Source organism: Rhipicephalus sanguineus, chromosome 2 (genome assembly GCF_013339695.2).
Source record: "Rhipicephalus sanguineus isolate Rsan-2018 chromosome 2, BIME_Rsan_1.4, whole genome shotgun sequence".
NCBI classification, from domain to species: domain Eukaryota; kingdom Metazoa; phylum Arthropoda; class Arachnida; order Ixodida; family Ixodidae; genus Rhipicephalus; species Rhipicephalus sanguineus.
In genome coordinates this window covers 213,010,978-213,032,877 of record NC_051177.1, presented here as the reverse complement: position 1 = coordinate 213,032,877, position 21,900 = coordinate 213,010,978, and the positions used below count along the sequence as shown (strand labels likewise).

The following is a 21,900-nucleotide window of genomic DNA, read 5'->3' as shown; positions in this document are numbered from 1 at the left end:
ATGTCTCACATGTGCTGCGCTGTGAAGGCGCGCATTTATTGTCTCTTTTTGATGAATTGACTTGGCTTGGATTGCGACAGCAGTGCTAAAATAAACGCATAGACTGCGATTACAGCAAAACAAGTGTTCTGTAATCGTATAATAAGGCTTCATTTAACCGCTAGCACGCTGAAAATGACTGTTACATTCATTACAGTAGTGTTCAGCGAGAATAAAGTAATCCTTCTGAAATCACATGTGCTTTTGGTTTTAATTTTTACCGGCACTACAATCGGGTCATCACGTCCACCAACCAGTGTTGTGGGCATGTTTCACACCAATGGAAGAAGACCGAACGTAGATTGAAAAATTCTGTTTTAAAAATTTCTACTCACTTTCCAGAGAAACCGCTGCAAGGTTGGACACTTCAGACGGTACGCTTTATATTGCGGTACAAAACAGAAAAGCGATGAAGGATGGTAGACAGTCCCTTTAAACGGTATTGCAGTGAGAGGTAATGCATAACGGCTCTCCCTTAAACTTTGCTACAACGTTGAAAGTGGTATGTATCTTTCTCTCTGTCCTTGTCTCTGCACTGCACCTATAATAAATCCCAACCAACTAGCCCAGCAATGTGCTTTAGTTATCTTTTTTGGAGGTTCAAGCGCTTCTTCCTTGCAGCTGACGTTCCTGATCGGGTGGCATGAGTCGCGTCACTACCCGAACGTGATGGTATTCTACATGAACCTGTGCCTGCTGCTGATGTGCGTCGGTTGGCTGGCCCAGTTCCTGCCAGGGGCCCGGGAAGACATCACCTGCCGCCGAGACGGGACGTTGCGCAGCGGGGAGCCCAGGTATCGAACGAGCCAACTGCAGTGAAATTCACTTTTGCTAAAGTAGCTCTGCCTTTTGAGAAGCAAGACGCATTATCATAGATATGGACTGGAAAGTCAACATTTTTTTTTTTATCAAGTCTCAGGATGGTTGAATCGATAGAGAATGAATGTATTCTGGTGCTGAGTTGATGATTTATATTTTGTTGGTAGGGGTGTGCGAATATTAAAATTTTCGAATATGAATCTGGTACAAATAAGGCAAAAAAATGCAGCTCCACTACTGTGAAATCTGAGGAAGTGCGTAGCGTGGGAACTTAGCAATTCCTGTTTGTAGAATCCCCACTGCTCCGTTCACCAAACAGTTGATGACGTCAGTGTTTGAGGTAAGCATGTAGGGTTTCTCTGGCACAAGTAGTATCTTGTCAGGGTGATTCGCAAACTCAGTGTGCGACATGCATGCTACGTTTTGTTGCAGACATGAACTGCGCGCAAACATGAAATGTTGAGCTTATTCTGAAACTCACGCGGTCACCAGCGATAAGGCACGAATGTTCAATGCTGTAGGTATAAATGCTGATGCACCTTACCGCAGATCAGATTATCGACGGCCGACACTGTGTTCGCCGCAACCATTGTAAGCGTGTATCGCTTGTAGTAGACGACTTCTTGTTAACCGGGTACAGGTAGTCCCAAATAAAACGTTTAGTCTTGAACAAGCCGACTGCTGCCTTCGTCTGCGTCACGACCCTGTGACATCTGGTGGAGGTGCTGTTCGTTCATGTTCCGGACACCCCCGTCAAGCCGTGAACCCAGCCCCATTTGTGAAGAAAACACCGCTACCCTCAGGGACTGTCGAGCAAGCTGCAGACTGAAAAGACTACCCCCTCGATTTGGACTCCTACCGGAAAAGCCAAAAGTCACGGCGACGAAGAAACGGGCACGATGACCGCCGCAGTGTCCCCTGCAGCTGTCACGATGCAGCTGCCCAGAGAGCTGCCGACCTTCCATGGATCGCCAGGCGATGACCCCAAACCTTGGCTGGAGACGTTCAAAAGGGTCTGAACATTTAGCAACTGGAACTCCAAGGACAAGCTGTGCCACGTGTACTTTTACCTGAAAGATGCGGCAAGGACTTGGTTCGAGAATCGGGAGTCCACTCTTCTAACCTGGGACATCTTTCGCAGCACTTTCTTGGAAACGTTCACAAGCGTCATCAGAAAGGAAAAGGCTGCAGCCTTGGTGGAGACGCGGATGCAACTCCCAAATGAAAGTGTAACCATCTTCGCGGAGCAAATGAACCGACTATTCTGCCATGCTGACCCAGCCATGACCGAGGAGAAGAAGGTCCGTTTCCTCATGCAAGGAGTAAAGCAAGAGCTCTTCGCTGGGCTGATGGGGAAGCCCCCCTCAACAGTTCAAAGATTTATCTCGGAAGCAATGACCGTCGAGAAGACGCTGGAAATGCGAACCCGCCAGTACAATCGCCAATCGATTCAAGACAGCCCAGCTGTTCATGCCCTTGGCTTCAACAACCTGCGCTTAACGATCCGCGCAGTCGTGCGGAAGGAACTGCCCAAGCTGTTACCCTCACCGCAGCCTCAAGCGGACTCGATCACAGGCTTCGTTCGAGCAGAAATCCAGCAGTTGCTGGGCAACCTTGAACCGCCACATCCTCAGCTGCAAGCCATAGCTACACTGCTGCAGCACGTCGTAATGCTCCCCCTCCGTGCCCACCTGAAGACACCGCACCGCTGCAGTTCCACCTCCAGACACCGCTGCTGCTGCCACCGACGCCATATCGCCCACCTGTCGGCCAACCCTACACCCCGAGGAAGACCGATGTTGCTGAGTGCGGGTATCACTTGGAAGCTTCAGAATCGTTTTTTGCAATTTTAAATAAATTATTCGATTAATACTTGACTATTTCTGTAGTTTATATTATTTTAGGCCTTCTTAGTTTATTTTGCACTGATTTTGAGCATTGTTAGCCTTGTTCTAGGCCTGTATTGACCACTGTGACGTGAGATGGACGACAAGCCAGGCCCCCAAAAGTGCTACCCAATTAAAGACATTCGATGAGCATGCTGAGCTGCACAGAACAAAGGGTGCTGCTTGTGGGGGCAGAGCAATGCCTTCTATGGCGCAGCCAGCAGGGAGCAGGACTGGCTTTGAACTGATTTCTTTCCCCTCTCCGGATGCAGGGATAGCGCGTGCCTTTTTCCCTGCTCCTGCCATCGTTGTCTTTTCTCTCTCTTTTTTTTCTTTTGTTGTTGTTGTCCTAGGCCATGACTGCTTGATGGAAACACGCAAGGTGTGGCCTGCCACGTCACCCAAAACCGGCGTGAGGAGCCCAGTTCTCCGCTCCACCCGACAGGCGTCACTGCTACGGAACAGGAGGGTGTGGGTGGGAGTGTTCCTTTGGCTGAATCTGCATGCTTCACGTTTACATTTTACTGACGCGAGAGTTGTGCACTCTTTTTCCACAGATAATATAAAATCTCGATGCTGCCTGCAAGGATATGAATACCCAGGAGGTCGGTAATGGGTCAACATGAGCTCGAATGGCACATCTTTGAAAGCTGGCTTTAAGCCATGCGACCACCATTCAAGAGAACTGGCAAGTTCTTCAAGTGCTTGAAAATGCGCGGAAAAAGATGGCACGGATGACTTGTAATTTTTTTTAGTTTACGTGTTTACGTTTGAGTTGAAGTGTAATTTTTTTGAGTTTAGCAATACAGTAGACTCTCGATAATTTAAACTTGAGGGGACCTCAGGATTTTATTTGAATTATCAGAAGTTTGAATTATCACAAGTTCTCATAAATATGACTCAGGGCAACACACCAACTAACACTGCGATGTTTATTGTTTCTCAGTGTCGCATCAATATCGTAGACTGCTCTGCATGATTGCCAGTAAAATTTTTAGAAATCAGCGATAATACGGAAGCTCTTCTTTCTCTTCCTCACTACAATGGTACTTGTTATTATACGAGGCACGCACGGGTGTGTAATTAAGGGACGAAACGTGTTGCGTCCCACGACAGTTGCTAGCCCCTTCTAATTCTTCGGACACATTCTCACACAGCATACTGCAGAGAAAGTGACTTTAAGAAACGTTTGGCATGCGAGAGATCAAGGCCAGACCGCACAGTTTTTTTTTCCCTCGGTCAGCACGAGATTATTGGTGCGCAAGGTTCGGCTAGTTTGGCCATTTTGTAAGCAGGCAATCAGCTTTATTTGTGCCTGTTAGTAACAGAAAAACGTGAATGTTCAGCTAGAAGCAACAAAGGAAGCAGATATTTCCAGACATGGGCAAGCAAAAAGTTTGAATTAACCGAATTTGTGCAGTGAGGCAGTTTGAATTAAGCAGCTTCAAAATACATTGAAAACGTAGTGCGCCAATTAAAAATTTAAGATTTGTTTGAATTAACTGAAAGTTTGAATTATCAGTGCTTGAATTATCGAGAGTCTACTGTAACTAGCATCAGCACTCATTTATGAGAGATATCAATTACAAACAGGCTTTGACATTGTCACGTGGTCGTGACGTTGAAGAAGGCAGCAGTTGGAGTGTTCAAGACAAAGCTCTTTATTCTGGTGAATTTGTGCACAGGAAATAAAAAAGTTAAAGTACAAGCAATGCACGCTGTACACTGAGAGCGGCGAACAAAGCATCGGCCATCAAGTAATCTGATCTGCAGTAAAACACATAGGCATTTTATACCTGTGGCATCAAAGGTTCCAGCGTTATTGTTGATGGCCAGGTAATTTCCAGAATAAACTATACTGCTCGCGTTGTGTGCTCAAGCTTATCAGAAGATTCCAAAATAATCGGAAGGCTCCCAGACATTCGGGCGCGGTTTGTGCAAGGCGTTATACGTGTAGCGGACTGGTTAACAAAAAAAAAGCAAAGAAGTATGCCTGGCAATATACTTATGAGCTTAACCCCTTAACTGCTTTGGACGAGCAGAGCTCATCTTGCCCAAACTGTCCCCAAAGTGCTTTGGACGAGCAGAGCTCGTCCTAGCGGAATAGGTACTCCCCTCCAGCGTTCAGGACAAGAGGCGCTCTTCTACAGCTTAGATTGCGTGTAATCCACCGGATGGCAGCATTTACTTGACAATTTATTTTTCTCCTGCGTAAAGGGCGCGGTTTTTGTATGAAAAGATGGCTTGTGGTGGTGGCAACCCATGCATGGCTGGCTCGTCAACACGAAAAAGCTTTTCATTCTCGTCATCTTCTTCGAGTGATGATGATTCGGATACAGATCTTTATCTTGTGTGCGGAAGTGAAGACAGCAATGGTGGTGAATTGAGCATCTCCTCCGGTGATGATGAAAACAGCTCGGAAGCTAACATCGCGAGTGCTCGCCAGTGGATCCTGCTTGAGGCGGACAATCCTCCTGTGAAGCCTCCTCGCTTTCCATTCTTGGCCATTCAAGGCAAGACTTTCAACTTGTCATCGCCAGATGACCTTATGGAATATATTCAGCAGTTTCTTCAAAAGCGCTTCATTTGCTCTCGGAAGCAAGGAGAAAACGGGAAAAAGTTGAGAAAGGAAACTCGCTTTTGGTGCAGGAGCTGCAACAGGCCCCCTTGCGTTATTCCGTGTTTTGATTTGACTAAGTATGTGGTACAAATATTTCTTCAACATCGACTAGCTACTTTTTAGTACAATCAGATTCGAAATCATAAATAAAAAAAAATAGGCAATTTTGGTTGGGAAATTTTCAAAAAAATAAAGCACTTAAGGGGTTAAGAAGCTGTTATGTTTGCCGAGCCCCAGGAATGATGCAAAAATAGAGAAAAGAAAGATAAGCTTAGTGCAGCATTCTCGCTGATACAAGAGAAAGAGTGCAGTTGCAGTGTGTAGGCCTGCTTTCAAGTCCTCCTCACATCATGCGTCTTTACTGGTAATAGTATGGAGAGCTGGGCGAATTGGTTTGAGGACATTATTGGAAACATTTCGGCGCGCACACAATAGACGAAAACGAAAGGCGAGAAGACAAACGCGCCCGTTTGTCTTCTCGCCTTTCGTTTTCGTCTGTTGTGTGCGCGCCGAAATGTTCCCAATAATGTCTTTACTGGTACTTGGTGTTTCATCCCCCGGTGTCGCTCAGCAGTGTCACGTAAGCTGAACTATAATGCGACAAGACTTCCTGCCATCGGGCTTCAACACTTCAGACCTGAAGGCCATCACGCACGCAATCAACGAGAATCGTACCTCACACTCGCTCTTATCACTGAGCCAGTGCTTATGTACAGGAGGACTATAGCAGGAGGATGCAGGCAAGTGGTGCACAGTGTGTCTTTTGCCTCTTTGACACAGCTCGGGAGAGAACCTGTCGTGCGTGGCCATCTTCTTCCTCTGCTACTACTTCCTCCTGGCAGCCCTCTGCTGGCTGGTCCTTCTTGCCTACGCCTGGGAGCACAGGCTGCAGCAGAGCTCCTCCTCTTCTTCCTCGCTCCTGCAGGCCAAGGCCGCCTACTTCCACCTGGTCGCCTGGAGCGTGCCCTTTGTCCTCTTCATCATTGTCATGGCCCTGGGGCTGGTGGGTGCCTCATTCCACTCAATCAGCATGTCTGATTGTTCACTCTGAAGCACTTTTCACTTGGTTAATCAAAATTGGTTCATTCAAAAGTTGCACTCCAGCTTGGAGCACTCTGAGATGCTGTCACCTTTGGTCTGGCATTGCAACAAAGATCGAGCAAATTCTCATCGCATGACCCCTTTGATTGCTCTCAGGTTGAATGTTTGGTACTGGTGTACCATCGTGTCACTCTTTGATGTGTCACACTGAGAGTAAATGATGCGCTGCAGAGGTGTAGCAGACGAACAGATACATATTAAAAGGCCTACTAAGTTTATCTTGCACGTGAATCCTGGGTGAACTATTTGTATGTGTTATATGCATGTATAATGTGTATCTGTGTGCATATGTGCATTTGTATTGTGTTAGAAGTCACTTTTTTTCCCATTTTTATCTGTAAATTGAGTGTAAACCACAGTTTTCATATTGGGCGCAAGGCCCACCATTGGAAATGCGGGCGCTGCAATCGCTGTGGCGTGCAGGGTGGGATCATGTGCTCTCATCTCGCCCTGGCGAAGGGAAGCGGATGGTCGAATGCGTTGTTTTTAAATGTGATTTCGCTACGTTTTTCCTCTTGAACAGTGTTGTCTTGCTCGGACTCCATGTGTGCGGACCCCTACAGACTACAGAATCCGGAAAAGTGCATTAAATGTTATCGGCGGCACGGCTCTGTGCCACAGTGTGCTATGTGCGTGAAAAAGCCAGGCATGAGCTTTCACTTTTACCCCTACCCTACTTTGCAAGAGCATGATGATACTGTCGACTTGTAATGATATTTCAAGCCCACGGGGTTAAAATGGACGACGGCCACGAATGTTCACATAAAAGCAAGAGGTTTCAGCTGCCGCATGGTAGCCTTGTTCACAATTAAAAATGAATGCGCAAACAGTCTGGTTACGTACGTTTTAAAATATGACGTGGCAACATGTGTACGCGTGTAGGAATTTGCCGTCATTACGTCTTCTTTTTCTGTGTGCAACGGTGTGCATCGTTGTCTGGATTGTCAAAGAGTCAAGATAAATCCGAGAAGTCCAGTTGTTTTCTCTTTTCGTTACCTTTGCCCTATGCCAGTCTATTTTGTGCAGTAGCTTCTACGTGTTCGGCCAGCGCGTTCGATGAAGCTTTCTTTCCTACATCATACATCTGCTGCTTGAGTATTGAGCTTGAGCTGAAAGTTACCTGTTTTGCTGACGTAACTTCCAACACTGTCTGTGCCCTTCCCCCCTCCCAGTGTCCATTTTAATTGTCCTCATGGGTTTTCCTGACCACACGGGTTTCCATCCGACTCTTGACTTCAGCCCATAGGGTTCCTTGCTTATATATTGTCTGTAGAATGATCATTACCCATAGCCAATGTCACTTGTTCTTCTCTATGTTGTTTTACGCTACATTACGCTACAGGTGACAGTGTGGCCAGCTTCAATCACTGATTCACCTTATCACAGTAGCTGTGAAGTGTCATACTGCTTATTGATGAAGCTGTATATGCTGGACGCTGGTATTTTCACTGAAACATAAAATTGTCATTTAGGCCATGGTAAGCCAAGCCTTGCAGCATGCTCATTCAAGTGCACAATGTAATACGGCCGGCTGGCGAACGGTACATTTGTTATCGCAGTTGAGCCCGATCGAGGCCGTATTTTTCGATTGTGATTGGCCCCTTTGTACAGTCAAACCTCGTTACAATGAACACCACATTAACGAACATTTCAAACTAATGAACTTTTAAGAAATCCCGTGCCGACCGCTTATAGTTTCAATGTAAATTTATTTCACTACTACGAACTTCAGAATAACGAACATTTCAGAATAACGATCGTTACTTAATTCCTGTGTAATCGTAACACCTCAGTACTACGAACTTATATCCCGAAATGCGAGGATTCTTAGATTTCAGTGTATCGGTCATGGCAGTCGGAGCTGTAAGGTAGCAGACGACACAGTGTGAAGAGCAGACGCCCTCCTGCAAAAACCTGAGATGGCGCGGGAGGAGAAAGACGCGGGCGGAGAACTTTTTTTTTTCTCTCCGTTGCGGAGGCGACAATGCATCTGGTTTTGTAAAGGCCCAACCTCATGCATTGCACGCGACTTTCGAGCGAAGGCGACTGCGACAAACGGGCTCCGTCGCGATGGGAGCACCCACATGTTCGCGACAAAGTGTTACGGTTGCTCGATTGAAAACTATTGCGTGCACGCAGGCAAATTGCGAAAAAGAATGGCAGAGTAGATGAATGACAACATGCCAAATTTATTATTGTCGTGTTTGAGATAAGGCTGTCATAAAAGCGTTTCGTGACTTTCTTTTTTCGCAATCTTATGTTTAACCGCGACAGTAGTATCTGCTGTGATCCCATGGGGCGCTCGGAAGCGTACGCTGTTTACGCTACGTCGCACTTTGCAAACTGCGCAATGTTGGGGTTAGTCCACGAGGCGCATCTCGACAACGTTTCCTCTTGCTGTCGTAGAACGTTTAAGAAAAGCCGCAGCGCCTCACATCGTTGCTTCGCAGGGAGAAGGGCTACCTCACACGACGACGATGTTGACATTGCAGCAAGCTACCACCGAAACATCAAAACCACACTGATCAAAACGAACCGTCGATCAAAATTAACGACAAAATACGGCCGCTGCCTTGCTCTCCGCGTGAGATGGGGCTGTAAAGAAGGTAGTCTATAACTTGCATTCCTTGAAGTACGCGCCGATTGGAAGCATCACCAGTAAATTGCAACCGAAGCGAGGGTCAGAGATGCTGCCATGTTGCCGGATATCGTTATGCTCACTTCCGGGCAACGAGCGATGTTTTCTGGCTTTCCAGAAACCTGCGACGCGACAAGCGACGGCAATGGATGGCCCTCCGCGACAGCAAATCCTGTCGGCCGTGGCTCAAAACTCACGTGCATGCAGTTGGGCCTTAAGAATTGCAGCGATGACATGGACGACGATGTTACGGTAGCACCCGAAGATCGCGACGAGTCCGTGTCGGCCACAGATGCGTTGGACTACTTGAGGAACCTCCGCATATTTCTAGAAAAAAGCGGAACAGCGACTGAAGCAGTGCATAAAAATGCGAACGGTCTAGAATAGTTCGTGACGCAGAGTTTGTGCTGCACCCGTCAAAAAACGATCGCGGACTATTTCAAATAAACATGCCTTGTCTGACGTTCACGTGTGCATTGTTGTGAGAAACGAGTTCAAGGATGTACCGTTGCAAAGGTAGGACGTTTGTGTTACTGAAATTCTATTGTTATGGTAAATTTTTGGGCTTTCACTGTAACGACCTTTCAGAATAACGAACATTTTTCCGCGGTCCCCTGAAGTTCGTTATACCGAGATTTCACTGTAGCAGCTGCAGTCAACCATAGAAAATTTTTATTCCTATGTGGCCAGATGGCGATCGAAAGTGCACTGTGTGACAACCGTAGAAAAGCGCAATAAGGAGCAACAGATAAATATTAAGATCATGCCGTAGAGAAACTTGGGCTCATGTGAAATGTTATCTATAGCTACAAATCTGAATGAGGCACGTGTGTGCGTATGGCTCTCTCGCGTTTGCCTCCAATCATATCAAAAAGGTTGCGGTTGCATGCAGCTCTAAGCACATTGAGTTGCTTGCTGCAAAGCAGAGAATCTGCTTGCTTCGTGCTTCATAGGGCTATGTGTACTAAACAGGAATGTCAATTTGCGCATGCTTGTCGTGTCAACCATGGCCGGTTTTATAATAATGAATGAAATTGCATGGTTGCACGCATTTCTTACCGCAGAAATGTTTCTTTGGCACAAGCAAGCGCTGAAGCCCATTTGATGATTCAATTCGACACAAAACGGTTCGTTACCATTTACAGAAGCAGCGCACTCAGCCCCTGTGGCTTTCACATAAGTGGCCATAGCAAACGATGCCGGCAGTCAGGGCGTTGTCTACGGCATTAAGAGGCACGTAACGTTATTTCGGAGCAGTTATTTAGCATTTCGTGCAGTCAGTGACGAAGCCGCAGCAGTATTTTGCTGATTTTGTCGGAGTGAATACAGCAATAATGTAATAACAAAAAAGGTGACGCAAAAGCGGCTGCGGGCTGTGCGGGAGAAGGCTGGCGGAGCAATCTAACCTTGCACGTCACAGGGATGCCTCCGCATGGTGGCGCCACAGTATGTCCTCACGCCCAATACAATGTGCACCTTATTTGTCACATACCTTAAAATCTTCCTCAATGCTTAACCTCATTAGACGCAATTTTTACAAAGCCCCCAAAAGCGTTAAAGAACAACTTTATAATACGAATGTTTGCCCAATACTTGAGTACGCTTGCACAGCATGGAACCCCGACACCTCATGTCTTATGAATAAACTTGAGTGTTTCCAGAATTGCGCAGCTAGGTTTTTCCCTGGTAATTACAAATATAAAAGCAGAATTTCATTAATTAAAGACAGCCTTGGCTGGAAAACTATAGTTCAACGCCACTTAACAGCACAAATTAGAACTTCCGAATTTACTCTGATCTCATAGGAATTAAAAACTTGTACATTTTCCCCCTCACTTCATCTCTACTCGTTGTGATCATGAGTGTAAAGTACTTGAAACGCACTGTCGCACGAATGTGTTTCAATATTCATTTTTTCTGCACACCTCCATGCAGTGGAACAGACTTCCTAAGGGTATAGCTAATTGTAAAACATTATCCCAGTTCCAATTGTTTTTACATTCTAATCTCCCATGACCTATAAACTGCTTGTCCCCTTTGCTCTTGCTGTTATCTTTTTTTTTTCTCTTTTCTTGGTGAAATTGTGCCTGAATTCAACTTGATTGTTTCGTGTGTATGTGTTGCGACTTTTCCATACTATATCCACCACTTTGTAATTAGCTCATATTTTCATCTTAGTATGTGTATATACACATACAAATATATACATATATTTTGCTATGTGAATATTTCTTCTCGAGTTACCCCCCTGCAATAATAGCCCTCGTTGCGCTGCAGGTACTTGTATAAACAAAAATAAATAAATAAATCTTGGAAGCGGGCGTTTAAATGGTGGAATGAGACTACGCAGGGCAGCACAACAAACATGACATAATAACATGACACACTAAATATAAAACAACACACACAGCACACCACAAATATTCCTATACATAAGAAATACAAATGTTTAAACTACCCAAATACGAAACTAATAAGGAGTCCTTTGATTCATTATCTTAAGCTCAGTCCGACAACGTGCACTCGCAGTCACGGGTACAGTGGAACATTCTTTATCGGATGGGTTCATGCGAAATGAACGTAATGGTATGCGAGTTTGCATTAACCCTTTGCGGTCCGTTGTCGGCGCTGCCCGACAACGCAACACGGCCGTAGCGGTCCGCTGTCGGGCCCCGCCCGACAAGGGTGTTCGTGGTTTAAATTTTGCTGTTTTCTCACCGCGAGTCGCGCGCATTTTTTGTATACATGAAGGGCCATCTCTTGAGGAATAAGTGAGCTTTGTTTGTTGAGGTTTTACTTTTTTGACACTAGGGTGCAGCACTATGATCAGCACGGGGCCTAGAGCGTACCCACTCGCGCGCGCGGTTCGCTGAGAAGCATGGCCACGTTTTCACCGCGTGCGTTTTACGGCGGTGCTTTTAGCGAAAGCGAGGATGACTTTAGTGAGGAAGAGAATTACGTGCCTCCACCAGACAGTGATGACAGTGATTCGACAGAAGTGAGTGACGAAGACGACGACGGCGGCGGTGGAAACCTGCAGTAATAACCCTGGCCTGCACACAGGGGAATGCTTTGAGCGGTATCATACGTTGCCCAAATATCACTAAAAGAGTTGCCTGCAGAATGCAGGAGCAAAAATAAATATCCTGTGCGTTTCTCTTCCACAGCTTGTGTTTTTATTCGCGGCGCCAGAAACTGGCGAAATAGTTTCGGACCGCTAGAGCCGGAAAGTGGGTAAAGGTTTTGGACCGCAAAGGGTTAATTTAAGGGGGGACATGGCTTGTGGAGACCAAAAAGTCATCAAAGAAAAAAGTGTTTTCTTATTACATTATTGAGATGTACAGCTATTCTTTCGCATTTAAAGTGTAATATAGGTCTTGTAAGATCAGTGTTTCATCCGCAGTTTAGATCTATGCAACGAGTGCGTCTGAATCTGAAATGTTTTTGGGTCACTTATTTAGCTTGTCAGAGTGATATCTCATAATCTAGAACAGCTGGAGCTGTAATTGCTGTTTTATCATAAAGCCCAAGCTGTGTATTGCAAAGTGCTTGGAGCACAATTCTCGTTTTCTGCACATAGATTTCTTAAATTTTATTTTATTTTCTTATAGACTTTTTAAATTTGATCTTATTTTCTTAATGGTAGTCATGGTAGTACATTGAATTTCGATCATCTGCAGAATGACTAGTTATGACTTGATCTAAAAACTGTTTGCAGTGTTGCACTTATTGCACATTGCAGTATCTAGCTATCTGATAATATGCGCTTTCCGCTGAATGGTTTTTTCCCTATTGTCTCTGGAAACACCAGAGAGGCAGCTTTGTATGTCTTGTAAACTGGTTTGCCTGCGAGAAAAATTATTGCATATTTGAAGTCAGCATGAAAAACTAAACAAGTCGATCTAGTTTCATCAGGTTTGGACATAAAATACAGCAAATATCTCCACAAGCCACGTCACCTTTTAAGGGGAGATGCTACTCGAAGACACTTTTTCTTTAATATTCACCCTAGAGCAATGAAACTTAAGCTGCTTATAGAACTTTTTATGCTTATTTCAAATATATAATTAGTTTTCTTGCAAGTTGCATACTTTTAGTTCTGCAACATGACAAAGTGAAAAACTGAAGCATTTTGCCCCCCCTCTTTTCAGACCTAAACTTCAATAATTTTTTACAATTGATAGTTCATAATGTTTCTAATAAAGTGCGGAATGCAAATAACTAATTAGGAAGTCCATACAAAATATGTACTAGACGTGAAAAATTTTAACGTTGGAAGTTCATATTTTTCCTACCCTAGTAAAAGTTTACATAACTTTTTTTTTATTTTATAATAAGAATATCGAAACTTAAACAAGATAATTGCATTTCTCGTACTTTGGAAAAACTCTGGGAAAAATTTCATGCAGATCTGAGCACCAGAAGTACCCGAAAAAGGAGGGGCACATTGACAAAAATGGCAAAATTTGTGTTTTGAGAAAAACGAGTTTTAAAGTCAAAATTGCATGTTTATTTATCAAAGATGTCATTGAATGCAACGAAATTCGTACACAAGAAAGAACAATCCTCCTTGTAGTGGCCACTGCCATTAAAATGCGCCAGCACCATAGGTTTGGCCCTCACGGCTCTTTCTAGCTGACTCCTCGACAAGAGATTTTTTCTTCAGCGCACGCCGACAAGCCCTTGCTTCTCCTGTTAGTTATTGAGACATCTTTTTCTGGCGTGTGCTGTCCCGTGATGTGCCAAGAGCAACCAGATCATGAGACGGGAGCACGCCAAGCTCTTCCAGAACACGTTCAAAATTGGAGTGCCCTCGATTAAACCAACATGTTCAGTGCTGTCATATCAGCAATCAACGAAGACTCGTCGTCCTGCAATTTTTCTTAGTCTTCGAAGAGTCCGATCTTTTTCTGGGAGGCACTCACATATTCGAATGCCGCGGCAAACTCGTCGGACGCATCGGCGTCACTGCCACTACGCCTTGCGGCAGCAGACGATCTTTTCGTGGTTTGAGTGTTCGGCTTTCATTTGCGCCGGCGTCCTCGAAATTTGTGCGTCGCGTGAAACTTCACAGGCCGGTGACCGCACTTCCTACGGCTTTCTTCATCAATAACGGATAAGCACTCGAGAAAAGCGTTGTTCAGCTGCGCTGCTCGACGAGACACGGATCCTGCAAGTAGGCTTCACAGCACACACAGGAGCGCAGCGGCCAATGGCGGCTCCCGATCCGTACCACGTGATTTAAAGCCAGTCGCGGCGCTCGAAGAAGGCGGCAAAAGCGTGCTTCTCTTTATTATTTCTTGCGCTGCAGCAGCGCGGGAAACCGTTGTTATTTGAAGAGTGAGGCTCGGCTCTTCGCCTCATGCGGTCGACAATGGTGAGCGGCGGCGCATTATCAGCGGCAAGGTGCTCGAAGATGACACACTTTCGGCCTTTTGACAGCCACCTTGTGCTCTTTAGACGCAATTTTAAAGCATTTCCAGTTGAGTCTCGACATTGATTTTTTTTTTCAGAACAGTCGAGGTACTAATCTTAACAAAACAGGCGAAAACAAAACATCGATAATTTTTTAGAAAACTCGTGTTTTTCGACCCGCATCTCCCCTTAAGTAAGGTGCTTTTAAACAAAAGCCAGTTATCATTGACCGAATGCTGAGAAAAAGTCTGAAGGAACGTGTCACAAAAATTCTGGAAGCTGAGGTTAATAGCATTGTAGTCAGCGCGGTTATAATTAAAAAGACGTAATTCACGCGTGCTTGAAAAATTGGAAATCTTGAAATAAAGTAATGCATGATCACTAATGCCCTCCGAATAGGAAATAGCGCCAGTACTGTCAGGGTCTGACGCAAATACGAGGTCGAACGTGCTGTTTCCACATGTAGGCTGAAGGACTAATTGGACCAGGGAGTAATCAAGAGTTAACTGAAGGAAATCAGTTCTTTTACGTGTTTGCAAACATAAGCTACGCCAATCAGTGTCAGGATAGTTGAAGTCGCCAAGTAGGCAGATGCTTGCTTTCGGAAACTTGGCTTTTACTTTGGCGAGACTATCTGGTGGTCTGTAACGAACACCAAAAAGATTTTTGGAAGACGACGATGAGATGCAAACCCATATAATCTCCAATTCACTGTTAACGTCTATCGGAAAGGAAGTTATCTGCTGTTTCACGGCGATCAGGAGTCCACCACCTCTTCTATCACTTCTATCGTTTCGGTAGATCGTGAAATGATTCATATTGGGCAGTACTTCATCATTTCTAATCTCATCGTGCAGCCATGTTTTGGTTAGTACTAAAATGTCAGATTCATGATTATCTAGACACAAATAGAGCTCAGTGCGTTTAGGAAGGATGCTGTGTATAGTGAAGCATAAAGAGAGCTCGAAGTGTGCGGGATTTTCACGACATGTCATCAAATTATTTCTGACGACACGTGATGCCATGTTAGACCTTTGCTATGTTGAAGTTAACATAACAGCGCCACTGGAGGCGTCATACATGTAAACGTTAACGTTTATTCTTAGCTTATCGACATTAAGGGGAGATGTGGGTCGAAGACACTTTTTTTTAAATATTCATTCTAGAGCAATGAAACTTGAGCTGCTTATAGAACTTTTTATGCTGATTTCAAATATATAATTAGTTTTCTTGCAAGTTGCATACTTTTAGTTCTGCAACATGACAAAGTGAAAAACTTAAGCCTTTTGCCCCCCCTCTTTTCAGACCTAAACTTCAATAATTTTTTACAATTGATAGTTCATAATGTTTCAAATGAAGTGTGGAATGCAAATAACTAATTAGGAAGTTCATACAAAATATGTACTAGACGTGAAAAATTTTAACGTGGGAAGTTCATATTTCTCCTACCCTAATAAAAGTTTACATAACATTTTTTTATTATATATTAAGAATATTGAAACTTAAACAAGATAATTGTATTTCTCGTACATTGGAAAAAATCTGGAGAAAATTTCATGCAGATCTGAGCACCAGAAGTACCCGAAAAAGGAGGGGCACATTGACAAAAATGGCAAAATTTGTGTTTTGAGAAAAACGAGTTTTAAAGTCAAAATTGCATGTTTATTTATCAAAGATGTCATTGAATGCGATGAAATTTGTACACAAGAAAGAACAATCCTCCTTGTAGTGGCCACTGCCATTAAAATGCGCCAGCACCATAGGTTTGGCCCTCACGGCTCTTTCGAGTTGACTCCTCGACAAGAGATTTTTTCTTCAGCGCACGCTGACGAGCCCTTGCTTGTCCTGTTAGTTTTTGGGACATTTTTTTCTGGCGTGTGCTGTCCCGTGATGTGCCAAGAGCAACCAGATCATGAGGCGGGAGCACACCAAGCTCTTCCAGAACACGTTCAAAACTGGAGTGTCCTCGGTTAAACCAGAGAACGGCCATAGCAGTGGCCATCTCCACAACATGTCTTGAGGCAAATCTTGTCTTTGGGCAGAGGAGCCAAATTTTACTGTTTAGCGACTCCGCTGCATTCTGAGTTTTGCCCTGAATACAGCGGGTCAGCAGCTTCTCGTCGGTTAGTCTCTTGTAAATGGGGAAAATTGCCTTTCCCTGGGCCTTGGTGAGCAGGGGTGTGTGAGCCGGTGCAGGTTCGCCCAAGGCTTTAGCACGCTTGTGCTTGCATCAGGATTCTGGTCCATCTGGACAGAATTCGTGGGTGTTCGCATCCTCTGTTGAGCGACTATGAAAATATGAGGCCCATATCGCCCGGTGCATGGCTTTAATGCTGCCCCTACTGCTTGTAATGGCCACTTGATAGTAGGTTTGCAGCTTCTGTATCGCCGTATCTTTCAGCTTCTCCCCTCTTGGCAGTGGCTCCTTGAGTTTGCGAAGAGCGGTTCCGAGGCGCTTGGCTACGTGATTTGTGCAGTCCTCTTTTTCAATGATCGCAGCATCACCATATACCTTCGCTTCAACAACTGCCGCGTACGCTTTTGAGTCGCCGTCGCTGAGGAATTTGCTGAATCGCAGTGGCGTGTCATAAGTTTGGCTCCTTTGCCAAATGCGCACTGCAGCTTCTGCTTCCATCGCATGGGCTGAACATTCAACATTTCGCTCGCAGACAGGGCTATGAAATGCTTGCCAAACTTCTTCCTCTTCATCTGGCAGAGCCTTGTGCCTACTGCAAGCTAGGCAGAAGTTTGACAGGACTTCAAAATCCAAACAAAGTCCAGTGTCGAGTGACACAACAGTGCCGATGCCATTGTGACTCTTGTGGCCGCGTTTGTGCCACGTTCCGTCGTACATAACGGCAATGTCGTCCCCGCCAGCTTCCTTCACTGTCAGCTCTCTCGAACTCGCAAGATTGGCGCCGATGGCATCCATTGCCGCATCACGGACTTTCCGGCTGATAGCAGTGAATGATTTTTGGTGCATTGGCTTTGGCAAGCCAAGAATTGCCGCAAATCGGACCAGCTGCTCGTAGCCCATGCCTACGGAGCGCGCCGCCACAACAGCTTTCACGTTGACAGCGTAGCTATCGCGCGAGCTCCCGCTGTCGTATGTTCTCCTCGCGGTCAGTCCGTCATCCGCCGCGCTCACGCTGGCCTCCCCGCCTGAAGCTACTCGCCGCGAAGTATATGTCGCCGAAAGAACAGTTTCGGGGCACTCACTGTTTGGGCAGTGCAGTTCCACGAACGATGCAAGTCCTTTCCGCTTGTCGGCCGGTTCCCGGACACGTAATCCCAAATGGCGACACGTCGGACACATTGCACCGCGCACAAGCATGTTCAGTGCTGTCACATCAGCAATCAATGAAGACTCGTCGTCCTGCAATTTTTCTTCGTCTTCGAAGAGTCCGATCTTTTTCTGGGAGGCACTCACATATTCGAATGCCGCGGCAAGCTCGTCGGACGCATCGGCGTCACTGCCACTACGCCTTGCGGCAGCAGACGATCTTTTCGTCGTTTGAGTGTTCGGCTTTGATTTGCGCCGGCGTCCTCGAAATTTGTGCGCCGCGTGAAACTTGACAGGCCGGTGACCGCGCTTCCTACGGCTTTCTTCATCCATAACGGATAAGCACTCGAGAAAAGCGTTGTTCAGCTGCGCTGCTCGACGAGACACGGATCCCGCAAGTAGGCTTCACAGCACACACAGGCGCGCAGCGGCCAATGGCGGCTCCCGATCCGTACCACGTGATTTAAAGCCAGTCGCGGCGCTCGGAAAAGGCGGCAAAAGCGTGCTTCTCTTTATTATTTCTTGCGCTGCAGCAGCGCGGGAAACAGTCGTTATTTGAAGAGTGAGGCTCGGCTCTTCGCCTCATGCGGTCGACAATGGCGAGCGGCGGCGCATTATCAGCCGCAAGGTGCTCGAAGATGACACACTTTCGGCCTTTTGACAGCCACCTTGTGCTCTTTAGACGCAATTTTAAAGCATTTCCAGTTGAGTCTCGACATAGATTTTTTTTTTTTCAGAACAGTAGAGGTACTAATCTTAACAAAACAGGTGAAAACAAAAAATCGATTATTTTTTAGAAAACTCGCGTTTTTCGACCCGCATCTCCCCTTAAGCTTGCACGACACTTTTTTTTATTTTGCAAATGCTATCAGCTTCTTCCTGGCTAGTCTCGTCTGGATTTAAAAATCTTTGCGGACCGCAGAAACAGTTCCTTTGAGCTTGGAAGTGTTTTAAATGATATCACCACAGAAAGAAAAACTGTGCTACTTGACAGACGTGAAACCAGACACACATGAAGCGCAGACTTGCAACTAACTACGTGTGTGTCAAGTTGCGTAGTTTTTCTTTTTGTGGTAAGATGCACCAACTCGCCCAACAACAAATTCTTCTAAACTACATTTGAATGATATGTTGCCTGTCTTTAAAGAACGTGAATTTAGCTATCACTGGCCTGCAGCTTGCTGACTCGTATTTGCCAATCCTGTGTGCCTGTTCTATTTTGGATAAATCAGTTGTAATGTCTATTTATCCTTGCAGAATTCGATGACCTTCATTTCAGCACTTGACCACGTCTTGGAAATATTATGGGGAATGCCAAAAAACACTAAATTACAGCATCGCAGCCGGTTTTCCACGTCATTACAACGCGATACAATTGATCTAAGCTGAACAGAGATGCCACTGGAATCCGCACAAGGAGAACCAGCTGACGACGAAGCGTGGCAGTTTTTAAGTCAGAAGTATTGACTTCAACTGCATGGAGCCTAGTAGACAGTTGCTTCAGTTCATTATCTACAGACGCCTGCCATAGCTTCAACTCCTGCATATCGCGTCAAATACTGTCTTGGCCTGATTCAATCCTTTGTACAGTTTTCAGCATCTTAGCAAGTACATTGTTAGAATTGGGTCCGGGATTAGTTTCCACATTCCCAGAAAGCATTAGAAGCAGGCTTCTTAAAGGGACACTAAAGAGAAACAATGAATTGGTTTAGATTGATAAATGTGCTCGGAGAACTCTTGTGTAGTTTATTTCACCACCATAGGTTTATTATTATAGGAGAAAACCAAGTTCAATGCTTCATTTTTAAATTTCGCGCCGAACTTTGTAATTCGTGACGTAAAAGACTTCAAAGAGCATTTAACGTATTTTGGCGCCACTGGCTCGACGAAATTTCCACAAACTCGTTATGTCAAGTCTCTGGCCCCTCAGAGGACAATGTACTTGGATTTAACCGATTAGGAACTACGTAGGCCCAAGCAGGCGTCGTCAAAAATATGTGACGTCACGGCAAATGGTGCGGGAATTCCAAGGTGGCATCGCCACCTGTATTTTTTTTTCTGAGCGTTTTCTGGCTTATTAAGCGTCTTCGCGCAGAAAGCGTGGTGTTTTTGGTATCGTGGAAGACTATACTAATGCGAGAAACATCGTTTTGCTCTTTAGTGTCCCTTTAAATAACACCGAACACTTTCTTCGCATGTTTCTAAAGCAAATAACCACTCTCTGGGGCACAACAGCAAAACAAGGCAGCGATTCTTGCTTTTTAGGCAAGTACGAGGGGCGTTCAATAAAGATTTCCCCTGACTGACTTCCATTTATTGCAGGATGCTGAAACTGCGTATATGTAATGACATAAGTCACTGTAGGTCACGTGCCAATTTGCTACTCTAAACAAAGAACGGTCCTTCTTTTAAAGGTGCTGAAGTGGTGTGAGGCGTGATAGTGGATGCAGTGGAATACAGAGCAGCCGTCAAGTTCCTGTACTTGAAAGGCCGCACTCCAAGGGAGACGTTCGATGAGATAAAAGAGGTTTATGGGGAGGATTCCCCATCATATGATGTAGTGAAGAACTGGCATCGCCAATTCAAATATGGTCTGATTTCCGTGGAAACGGCTCCGATTGCAGGGCGATCCCAATCTGCTGTTGATGAACACGCCATCCAGCGATTGGAGGCCGCCATTTTGGAAAATCGCTGCGTTACCGTTCCAGACTTCGCCCAACATGTCAAGATTAATGTGGGGTCCATGGAAGAAATGATTCAGGACCATCTTCATATGCGTAAGGTATCCGCCCGCTGGGTTTCCCAGATGCTCACACCTTTCCAAAAGCAGGAACGAGTAGAATGCTCCCAGGCTCTTTTGACCATGTGCCATGGAAACCAGCAGGACTTTTTCAACAGATTGCTTACACAAGATGAATGCTGGGTCCATCACTATGATCTGGAGACTAAAGTGCAGTCGATGCAATGGAAGCACTTGGACTCACCGCCTCCAAAGTACGCACCGCACCCAGCCCTCGGCGGACAAGGTCATGCTCACAGTCTTTTGGGACCAGCACGGAGTAGTCTTGATAGATTTCTTAGCAAAGGGTACCATGATTACTGGGGCGTACTATGCTTCACTGCTGCAGAAATTGCAGGAGGCCATCAAAAACAAGAGACGTGGCATGCTCACCAAAAGTGTCTGCCTTCTGCAAGACTATGCCCCAGTTCACAACTCGCATGTTGCCCAGTCGGAATCACGCTCCTGTGGCTTTGAAATTATACCGTATTCCCCTTATTCACCCGACCTCGCACAATCGGACTTCCACCTCTTTCCAACATTGAAGTCATATTTGAAGGGCAAGCATTTTCCAGATGATGAGACTCTGATTTCTGAAGTTACAACATGGCCTTTGCAGCAACCTGTCGACTTTTACAAGCGAGGTGTTTACAGTTGCATAAAAAGATAGAAGTGTGTGTCCCTGGGTGGCACCTATGTATAGAAGGACTAATAAATCTGCAAAGTTTCGTTGCTCTCCGTCCACTGGAAGTTGGTCAGGGGAAATCTTTATTGAACGCCCCTCGTACAATGATCAAGGTAACTGACCTGGAACAGTACAAACGGTAAGCGCTCCATTGTCGATACGGTGTGGTGCCCCATAGGGGTGTTCACAGGCAGCAGCTTATATTCCGTGTGGTCGGCGCTGGTAGTGGTATCAGTGTTGTTGAATGACCGCAGTTGCCAGCCAAGAAACTGGTTTTCATTCAGCTGATCCCGTAGGTACGGCTGTTGCGTCCAATCCACGGGTGGGCCGGCATTTTGTAGAGGGCAGGTGAAGACCGTGTTCGATGTATACGAAGGTAGTGATGAGCCAACAAGGACAACCTAGAACAATACGAACGCTCCATCGCCAATACGCTGTCGGCTGCCATCTTGAATTTTTGGGCAGTTCCGAGCAAGAGCCCCCTCCCCAGCTTTCCTTGCATCGAAGAGGGGGCACGTGATTGGTATTTTGTGGTAGATGCTGACGAACGCCGGAAAGATGACAGATGCCGTGCCGATGTCGCCCAAAAACGGCATTCATGGACAGCTGCAGCCTATAGTAAAGCTCTGCACTTA

The 21,900-nt window shown here is 45.6% G+C and overlaps 1 protein-coding gene and 1 pseudogene across 1 annotated transcript in view; one reads left to right on the top strand and one right to left on the bottom strand.

The window, feature by feature from the left end:
- Positions 1-21,900, top strand: part of LOC119384062 (smoothened homolog) — a 126,126-nt gene that overhangs the window by 41,108 nt on the left and 63,118 nt on the right. Inside the window, 2 exon segments of the mRNA XM_037652349.2 lie at positions 661-833; positions 6,145-6,367. Of these exon segments, the coding sequence (XP_037508277.1) occupies positions 661-833; positions 6,145-6,367 (396 nt within the window).
- Positions 15,655-18,632, bottom strand: LOC119384063 (uncharacterized; annotated as a pseudogene).